Source organism: Vicia villosa, linkage group LG2, assembly GCF_029867415.1.
Source record: "Vicia villosa cultivar HV-30 ecotype Madison, WI linkage group LG2, Vvil1.0, whole genome shotgun sequence".
NCBI classification, from domain to species: Eukaryota; Viridiplantae; Streptophyta; class Magnoliopsida; order Fabales; family Fabaceae; genus Vicia; species Vicia villosa.
The window spans coordinates 183,280,437-183,291,344 of record NC_081181.1 but is presented as its reverse complement, the minus strand read 5'-3'; the positions used below and the strand labels follow the sequence as shown (position 1 = coordinate 183,291,344).

General features: G+C 34.8%; 1 protein-coding gene and 1 long non-coding RNA gene across 2 annotated transcripts; both read right to left on the bottom strand.

Moving 5' to 3' along the window:
* Window positions 1–5,763: 5,763 nt before the first annotated feature.
* LOC131650815 (UDP-sulfoquinovose synthase, chloroplastic-like) lies at window positions 5,764–6,517 on the bottom strand. Its single transcript, XM_058920529.1, has one exon. The coding sequence runs from the start codon at window positions 6,301–6,303 to the stop codon at window positions 5,764–5,766; it is 540 nt and encodes a 179-aa protein (XP_058776512.1). The 5' UTR covers window positions 6,304–6,517.
* Window positions 6,518–8,887: 2,370 nt separating this feature from the next.
* Window positions 8,888–9,955, bottom strand: LOC131647614 (uncharacterized). Its single transcript, XR_009297885.1, has 3 exons — window positions 9,889–9,955; window positions 9,583–9,690; window positions 8,888–9,194 (listed from the first exon to the last, which is right to left on the bottom strand). It is a non-coding gene; the product is annotated as an uncharacterized LOC131647614 (long non-coding RNA).
* Window positions 9,956–10,908: the final 953 nt, after the last annotated feature.

The following is a 10,908-nucleotide window of genomic DNA, read 5'->3' as shown; positions in this document are numbered from 1 at the left end:
TGCAGTCAATAGAATGGGTGCGCGATACTTTTCATTAATGTTTTCTCTCTCTCATAGACTATCATCTAACCTTCAACGATTTTGAGGTAATCATATTGAACCATCTACTTATAGCCTTTTCTGAGTTACATTTGATGAGTTGTGCATATGTTAAAGTTTTCCAACATTGATGTGAATACAAGGGGGCAATCCTATAACGACGTTGTTCTTCCACTTTAAAAGCTCAAAACAGCCATAATCGTATGAATGGTTCCGATTTGCTTTCTTTGAGAGAAAGCATTTGATATTCCGAGTCTTACTTTGATTGTGTGAAAACTTTTCAAGAATCACTTCATCCTGGTCACTCCTCTTAGTCAGGAAGTGCATTCAAAGATATGTCACTTAGAGCCTGGTCATTTGCCGGCATGCACAAATGTTTTTTTTTGCAAATACTTGACGTAGAGCCACTACCTGATTGGGAAATAATGTGTCGCTATAAAGTCGGGGGGGTTATCCCCAGAGGAACTATATTTGAAAAATCATTTGGCGGCCTTTTATCAAGAGCTTAGTTATGTTAGCAGAAATTTTGCATCTCATAGAGCATCAAGAAATCGGTAGAAAAGGTGTATTTATACCCGTTGGGTGGTGGATGCTAGATCGGAGGAGGAAAGCAAGAAAATTTTGGTGAGTGGGCCTAAGGTCCTATTTTTTTATTTCATCTTCTTGATTCTTCTATGATATTCCCCTTATAGATCTTGTAAAGGCAATGAAGAGTAAGGACGTTATTCACCGATTATGAAAAGAGCTTTGGGTTGCTACTACTTTAGTCAAAATTCTAAGTACAACTTCCATTAGAGGAGCTTCTTCTAGTATGCATGCATGGATGCCTTCTGGTATGGTTACTAAGCAGGTCATTCATATTACCACTCCTTCTACTCAAAATGAACTCTAAATTTCCCTTCATCGAGTTATGGCGGATGACATTTTACCATCTCCATGATAGGGAGGCGGAGAATGGTTTTCATTTATAACATAATTATAAGATATTGAAGACATGAGACTTTTTAATAAGTGTCCTCGACTTAGGTCTACAAGGATGAAAACTTCTACTCAGCCCGGTTCAAACCCAGTGTTTATAATTTGTCCATGTTTGACAAGGGATTAAGACTTTAGATCTTTGGTCTATGGTTAATATTAATCTTATTTATTAGGTATTTTTAAGGAAGCTCGAAAAAGAGAGTTAGCCGAATTGGCTGATAACACTCTTTGGGCGTCAGTTGTTTTGGCATTCAGTGTTGTTGGCTGAGAAGAAGTTTTCTTAGCTGATTGTCTCCATCAGAATAGGGAGAAGCTCATATAACAGGTCGACGACCTTACAATTGAGAGGAATCAGTATTTGGAAGAGATCCAGGATGCTTCTAATTCATTATGGATATGGAAGTTCCTTTGTAGCCTTTTGAGTACCCCTAACACTCTAGCAAAAAAGGTGATGTTTCTCGCCTCATAAGTGATCGAGAAGAATGTCTCTTTGGCTTTTGTCCATATGTGAAGTTAATATTTCTCTCTCTAAGGAGTTTCTAAGTCATTGCAAGAATATTTCTAAATTTCAGAAGATGTCTTTGAGAATGTCTTCAAGCAGGTGGAATATTTTTATTCTAACGTGTGAGTTGCCATTGAGAATGGGAAAATGGTTCCTTTAGAGGACTAGTACGTCCCATTTTTTTACCAGCACGTTTCTCTTTAGTGTACATGTAGCTTTGACCACTTTTATTTTTATTGTTGTTTAGTGTATACACACTTCATTTCATTGTTTATTCATGTTTTTTCTTGATTCGTGGCGTTGTTTCTAGCCTTTGGTTTATAACTCTAGGACTTTGCATTTCCTCTGAGTTTGTGCCGAGGTTTGTTAGACATATCTGAGGAACGTACCCGGTTATGGGGCGATACCCCTTACCATGCCTCTAGATGTAAACCTTGTTTGAGGTCAACATATTAGCATACCTATTGTTGTTTCTTAAGTGGCTAGTAATTGAGAGATGGAGAAGAAGTTTTCTTACCAGATTATCTCATTCAAGGTAGGAATAAGCTCATAAAATGGGTTGATGACCTTATAATTGAGAGGAACAACTATTTGGAAGAGATCATGTACTTTAGGCTTTCGTCTGAGTCTCCAATAGGTACTACCATCTTGATAAAATGGTAAAAATACCCGCACAAGATTTCCTTCTTACAATGTGTGATTCAGTTAAACACGACTATGGTGGTCAGTTGCTTCTTTATGACAATGAATTGAACGGCGATGGCCTCACACAAGTCATACCAAGACTATGCTTTCTCCAAAAGGTACTTGTACCAGGGTATGGATAACTTAATTAGGGTAAGTGAAAATAGCTTGCACTTCATTACTTATAAGACATGATATTAGTCTAGTCAGTTGTCTACATGCTTTACGTGTTCGGCCGGAGCTCCAAACATGTTGTAGCTCTGGATCTTCTGAGGCTTCTCTAATGACTTTGGGAACATCTTCTTCATACCTTTCTCTTCTTGTAGGTTGGAAATTCTCAATAGGAGTATGGCTACTCCTTCCTCTTTTAGGATTGGGGATGGTGCTTGTACTGTTGGCGGCTTTATGATTTATTGACCTCTTATGGATCCCTTCTTGGCTTGGAAATAACATTTTTATGAGAAGCCGCCTCATGTACAATGTTATTCTTTGGATTGGCACTATGTAAAATTTCTTCTATTTGAGTTAGCCTCTTTGGTAGGGCCATCGAGTTCTGCTATCACACCATTTGATATCCGTTATTCAGCAGGACATTGGCTCTTTGCACACCGAGATTAGTCTATAAGAGCTAAGAATTGAGATACATTTCTCGCCTGAACATTGTAGGCAGCAGTGGGGGTCTGGATGAAGGTTCACTTAGATGACATTACAACGCAGAATCGACAAATGGAAGAGGTTGAAATAGTGCTTGGTTTGTCCTTGGTTGGAGAAAGTTTTGAGGCAGTATAATACACAAAATAGTTGTTAGGACTTGATCTTCAATCTCCTAATGATGAAGCGGATAATTCTTGGCCGCTTCATGACAACTTACCGTTTAATGACAGAGCGAGTAGCTTTGGAAGTTCCTGTTATCGATAGGTCTAATAGAGGAGAGTTTGAATCTGATATAATGGACCGGGAAATGGAGATTTTGCGTTTCAATTGAAGGAGATCTATATATATACCAAAGGAAATTTGGTTGAATCGATAGAAGTTAGATCATGGAGAATCACAAGAATCATAAGTTGATTCACATAGACAGTCCCTATATTTCATATTGGATTTAGAGATGATAAAAAAAGTGAATTCACGGTCTATTATGGTGATACACAACTTCCGATACATTGGAAGGGAAACAGACCTGTAAGATTAGCACTCCTACGTTTAAATTAGTAAGACATGAAAAGTGAAGTTTAAATAAAAATGATTTAAATACTTGGTAAATGATGCATTATATTTTTTTTAAATTGAAAAATTGGTTAGCAACCAAACACGTGTGATGAGACATGTTAGATCAACCGTCAAATCAATCTGGATGGTTGGGATATCGCTAGCAAGGGATATTATCTATTTGGAGGGGAAAATGACCACCTACTCTTCATCAGGCGTTGATCTATGTCGCTATTGGATTTCATTATCTTTGGCCTTATGGACATCCCAAAACATTTAGCATCTTACTTTATTATTTAATTTTTTTATGTATATCACCTATGAAGCACATGTACATCGTTTTAGACAAAGTACCAATACCAAGTACGTACCCAATACTGATACGTGTACGACACGCGTATGGGACATACTAAGTACTTACGTTTTTTTATTATCATGTTAGTACGTGTGTTGGTACACAATTGATACATGTGCCCACAAAAAATATAGTTTTTTTCCCGTTCCATATAGCTTAAGGCTATTTTAGTGAGTCAAATTTAAGTTTTTAATTTATTTATAAAATGAGATGAAGAAACAATTATATATAGTCTTACACTTTTGTTTGCCCACACTGCTACTATGCCACTATCAAATTTTATCATTTCACTTCATGAATTATTGGCAGGTTTCAAATGTATTTTTTTATGTTATTGATTTTGTCTTTTTTGAACAAATTAGTTTTTAACTATGATGTTTTGTTATTATTTGAACAATATAATTCCTTCCTAATATATTTTTTGGATTAAATATGTTTGTGATCTTCCTACAAATATCATATTTCACTTTTAATCTCTCAAAAAAAGTTTCTTCAAAGAATAATACTTCTAAAAATTTGCATCCACACTTTTGGTTCATTATACTGAAAATGTCGTTAAGTAGTAAACCGTCGCTAATTCTATCGCTAGTTGTTAAAAAGATTGCTAAGTTGCATGAAGAACAAAAAATGTGGATAACAATTATTTTATGTAATTATATTTAAAAATTTATAATAACTTATCCGTACTCAATATAACTTATTAATTATTTTATGTTAATTTTGTAATTATATTTAAAAATTTATAATAACTTATCAGTTATATATATATATATATATATATATATATATATATATATATATATATATATCTATACTCGTATTTGTATCGGATATTGGATATGTATCCGAATTAATTAGGGATGGCAAACGGACATGCTTGATCTGTTTAGGTATGACTCGCAAAAGTCTATAAAAAATAGGACTACCATAGTTAAGAGTGCGAGCCTAAAACCTTACCTCACCCAATATAAAAAGTGAAAGCGGAGCGGAATAATCATGCAGATACTACATTTTTTAAGCCTAAAAATATAAAAATTCATGTTAATGTTCGTACCCACAAAAGATCACATATAAAATGGAACCGAGCAGAACGGTCACATTATAAAATGAGGGCTTAAAACTTTGATCTGATCTACACTAAAATGCAGATAAACAGGATTTGTCCAATGAAACTGACCGATTTTATCACCCCTAAAAATTAATTCAGCACACCCGGTACCAGAATTAGCGCAACGCAGTATATGACCACCCTATTACATCTATCTCTTTCTCTCTCTATCAATGTACACTAGTACAAAAATGTTAATTTACACCCGTTTTTTTATTAAATTTACACCTATTATTTTTAATAAAAATCGGGTGTATATCCACAGGGTGAGAAATGTCTAACGCATTTACACCCTATTTTAAAACGGGTGTAAATACGTTCGTAATTACTCCCTATTTTAAGAATATCGGGTGTAAATATGTTCTATGTTACACCCTATTTTAACAAAAATCGGGTGTAATTTGGCGTAATTATGTTTTTAATTACACCCTAGTTTAACAAAAATCGGGTATAATTACGTTTTTAATTACACCCTGTTTTAATAAAAATCGGGTGTAATTGAGCATAATTACATTTTTAATTACACCCTGTTTTAGTAAAAATCGGATGTAATTGAACGTAATTACGTTTTAATTACACCCTGTTTTAATAAAAATCGGGTGTAATTACGTTTTAATTACACTCTATTTTAATTAAAATTGGGTGTAGATATGTTCTTAATTACACCCTATTTTAATAAAAATCGGGTGTAAATATGTCATTTATGAATGAACAATTATATTATATTTAAATCTATTTACACCCTATTTCATATACACCATTTAGTTATATTTCATTTTCAGTCATAATATTGCAAATACTATAAAATCATATTTTAACTAAGTCAAAATATTTTTAATATTAACCAAAAAGTATACAATATCATGTGCATTCATAATATTTCAAGTACTATAAAATCATACACATAAAATGGCATCCTTTACCATAAACATTGAGTGGATGACCAACAACAGCCTGAACACAAAATCGATTCAACACAGTTCCAAATATAGCATCATAATCAAATCTATTACACAGCTCTTCATGCATTGCAGTCTCGTCTGTTTTTACTCCGTATACCACTCCTTGATTCAGATCAGTTGCCTGAATCCCCCAAACTTTACAAGTGAAAGCTATGTTATGTGAATCATGCACCTTGCTTAAATGATAGAACGAGCTAGGTTGCTTCGGATATGGCAAAGTGCCAGTTCTCCCATTGTGAGTAATGGTAATATAACCTTCCTCAATATCAATATTCGGAGTCCCGTATTCACCCATTGTCCCAAGCTTAACCAAATGGAAATCCTCTTTATACTCTTTTATAGCAAAGAGCACATTCAGTGTCCCAAAAACATTGTTTTGCTGCCTATACACCGCTCTTGACAGATCTATCATAGAAAGATGGAGGGTGGTCGCCCAACCACAATATCCATCTCCACCAATGACCATGACTCACTTCGGTTTGAAAGGCTCCCCGGAACTAGTTTGAACCACAATATCCTTTCTTTGTCTAAATTAACAGGACGATCCCGCCTATCATTGATTGCAGAATTGCTATCGACATCATTTCTAGGAGTAGAAACACGTGTGCCTAACCCAACTTGTTGAGAGACGCCATCTGATTTTCCAGCTCCAGCAGTTACATTAGAAAGGCCCGACCTACAAAAATATACATAAAAATATCATTTACCTAGCATAGCCTACACTATAAAGATAACCAACAGGAACTTGTTTTTTCAGAAAAATAAAAAAACTGTTACATGATATCTTCCATTGAAGATCCTTAAAATCAGAGAGCATAATCCCTCAAAACAATATCTACTTATATAAAAAGATTGGTTTGAAGCCTTTCACCATTAACAATATAAAAGGAAAAAACCACAAAAGCTCTCTCATTTATTTTTTTTTATTTTTTCAGTATTGCACTTTGTCCGTCAAAGAAAGAGAATCGAACAAATTACCATTGGTAGAATGAGTGCGTTGTATATATCCAAAACCATATTTAAATGTGACTAGTAATTTACAGTGAGGCAATACTACAGCCTTCCCTGCCTAAAGTAGAATTTAGACAAGGAACACTTTAATTCCAAGAACAATCAATGAAACTTTTCCGATGCTGGAAGTCCAAAACTATAATAATCTAGTCATGGTTACTAAAGCATAAAATTTATAGCTAATAAATAAATTGGAAAAAGTAAGATATAAATCTTCCCCATATATATTGTCTTATTATTTTACCAAAACTTTCATCTTGAATATTCATCTTAATTATATTTTCGACTTTCACAATTTCAGCTTGGATTTTGCTTCAATACTAGTTGTAAGCAAAATGAAAGTAGCAATACAGTAACAACAACAAATAGTAAGTAATGAAAAGGCATAAACTAACCTGCCCTGCAAAAGATGGCCAAGGCCAAAAGCACCGAAAACAGTAAGAGATCATGGGAAGACCATATCTAAGAAAAGGGCTTTTTCCGCCCCATCTCTTGAAAGCCGAAGCTGATTTTTTAACTTTAGCTGTTTCTTTTCCAGCCTGACTTTGAAGTGTAGTCATTGATTACACAAGAAGAGTGATTCCTTTCAACTACAGAATTAGGGAAGGTACCTGATAGAGTGAAAGCATAAAAAATTCATTAAAATAACTATCACAATCTCAAACACACATTTTATCAAACATGTAACGTTCAAGGTGGACGGATAGAGTAATACAGTGATTGATTTTGAAGAGTTTGAACATAATCTCTTGCTCACACAAATCATCTTCACTTTTTCAATCTTATATTCGCTCTGATTATCATCTTCCCTTTTTCAATCTTATATTCGGCATAACCTCTCTGCTCACACAAATCAAAAAAACAACAACCATAGCAAAAGGCTAGCATGCAGCAGGGCATAGCATTGGAACAAATCAATTCATAGCATCAACAACAAACGTACAACATCAAACAACAACCAAATACACCACATGATAAAGTGAAAAAGATAGAACCTGGATTTGAAGATTTGAAATCACTATAAGAAGACCAGAGATGAGGTAATAACTCCTTGTGCTCTATTTGCTTTAATTCTGAGATTTGCCGCCGTATTGAAGGTACGTAGTGATCAATTCAAACTGGTACAATGAGTATTGCAATGAAACTGTGAAGATGCTATCCGGATGCTTTGAAATAAAGATCCGTGCGTTTCGAAAATCGTGCCGGTGTTGAGAGATTGATGAAGATTGTCGTTGTTGATGACGTTGCTTTGATGTTGTTGTTCGCGTCAGTAGCGGATTATTGCGGACTGGTGAGTGATTTGAGCCGTGATGATTTACGGATGATGATTGTTGTTACCGATTCCAAAATTGAAGCAGAGTTGATGTCAAATTGGTTTGTGTTGCTTGCTGAACAAGATATGTTGTGGATGCCACTTGTCTAGTAATAAATAATGAAAAATGGGAGTTCTTTTACTGTTTTTGTCAACTATATCAAGAACTTTACATTTTATAAAGGCTAGATTACTTACGGATGCCACTGGAGATAAAAGTTGAGGAACCTCATAAGAAGCCGTCGGCTGTAATGGCAAAAATACAAAAAAAACAATAGTTAGTGCTTGACTTAAATGCTGAATGGGGATCGGGGAAGAAAAAAAAGGAGAAAACACTATGTACTATAACTTTTAAGTTTTCCTAATTTCATGTTAGAAGTTAAAACCATGGAAAAAACTGTTTATGTGACTCATATAAAGAGTTATTCCTTAGTGTGGATACATGTGATGTGCCACCTAGTCATGCACTGGATTGATAAAGATAGGCAATTATTTGACCCAATAAGAACATGCAGTGAATCGGTGATGCAGCTAGTTGGACAAATACTGCATTGAGAAACTTACATTGGTATTGATTTAACCCAATTTTCCCCTCTTAATATGAGATTAAAGTAAATTGGCAACAGTTATACAAGAAAGATTGAATTGTTATCAATAAAAAAGAGCTGAAATTAGTAAAAATGTATGAAAGGCCTTACTTCTACTACGCATGAAGAGGGACCTTTTGGAAAGAATCGTACAGCGCCTCTGCCACATGAGAAATTGAGATTAGATTAAAACTGTGTGTTAAGCATGCTTATGCAGAATGTATTTTTATGGTGATTGTTATCGATTATGGTGATGTTAGGTAATAGAAAACATAACATGACAGGAAAGAACGGAGATGAAATCTTGTTATGCGCGGATTTGTATTTGAGTTTCTAACATGAGGAAAGCGAAAACAACACTTGAGAGGCTGACACATAGTTTTTCGAGGAATAAGATAACGTCTCCGATCACATTAACACGCCCAATCCGTAAGATGTTATAGCAATCTGCAGAAAGAAAAATTAACAGAAAAGAATGACTCACCGAGTAAGTAATGAATTGAAACTACTTTCTCGGGTATAATCTTATCTTCAAACTCAAATTATAGTTTCTATTGGACATATGCTAGTAGATTAGTTCAAACAAGTCAATTCAAACGGACTCCAAGTTACATTTGGGAAAGGGATTGAGATAATTGAGAAGAAAACAATGGTTGAAATTTATGTTCATCTAATATAATTTCTCGTGTGTATTTGACAGAGTATCAACCAGTGACTCAAGTTGATAGCATGGTTCATGAATATTTTTAAAAATGTAACAAAATAAAAACTTAAGTTCTCACTTTGGTCAAACTAAAAGTAAGAAAGCTTTCTAAGGAAGGGTTTTAAGGCATACTTGAGAGCATGTAATACTGTCTTCAACGTTATGCCTGTTCCAATTATTGTCATCTGTATAAGCTTCCCAACGTGAAATGGAAATGCTTTGGTCCAAAATCATCGAACCCTGAACAAGAATATATGCAAATTAGCAAACAGATTTAAACCAGGACAATTTCATGTTACTGAATAGGTAATGTTCTGCAATAAAACAAGATGAATTGAATTGAACAGGTAGAAATATCACAATATATTAAGCTAAAATATACTCTTGAATGTAATTGGTGAAATTTTAACGACTTGACAAAGAAGGTAAGAACCTTACATTAAGCAATAATGCAGTTCCCAGGGCATAAGCTTCCTTAAAAGTCACATATGCAGTATAATCAAAAAATTTATTTACTTATATTGCCAATTGATTAGTATTGATAATATGAAAAATATAAAGCAATGCAGCCAAAGTCAGTAACTCATGGAAGCACGCAGTAAACAAACAAACAAACCAGAGATTCTTCACTTTCCCCCTCCACAGGCTCTGCTAGTAGAGACACAATATTAGCCAAATGCTTTTGCAGATAAGACAGCTGATGTGCTTCTTCATCACCCTGCGACGGCGTAAACCGCTTACTGTTGCTCCGCACAAGCTGCAATTGCAAACCATTCAAAACCAACATCGACACTTTCACAACATCAAGTCAACCGAAATCACTCCAAACAAATTGTGAGCATCTCAATCCAATTACAGGAATTAAGCAATGCATTATTCATAACATCATATGAAAGTGTATTGCAAGGATCGAAGAAAGAAAACGGTGAATTCACCTGAAGCGGCGTGAGAGCGAACAAGTATCCATCAAAAGCGGAAGTGGAAGGCCAAACATCCGCTACAGCGGAGGAATCCTTAGGCGTCAGCGGGAGGAGACTCTTGTAGGATTGAATGTATAGAAACAAAACGAGATCATGAACATCGACGCTATCAGATTCGGATTCGGCAGGGAGAATCGAAACTCACAGCCACTATCTCACTCTTCTTCGCAAACTTGGGCCATTGTAACACAGATTCAGTGAAATGGGCGAATCTCAGTTTCGTGAATCTAGGTTTCGGAGATGAATCAGAGTTTCGTGAATCTAGGTTTAGGTGAATTTGGGTTTCGTGCGTCAATATCAGTTTTGTAAATATGTTGAAACTATTTTTAGTCTCATTTTTCTTCAGTTAAAATGAATGGTGTGTTACTACTTTCTGATTAAGAGGGTATTAATTTCTTTCATTATTAATATTCACCTACTAATTAATTAATTAATGTGTTTAAAAGAAATAGTTATTAACATAATTGATCAGATTATT

Excerpts from the sequence above, each read along its gene's own strand:
- LOC131650815 (XM_058920529.1), bottom strand. The coding sequence starts at position 6,303 with ATGGTCATTGGTGGAGATGGATATTGTGGTTGGGCGACCACCCTCCAT.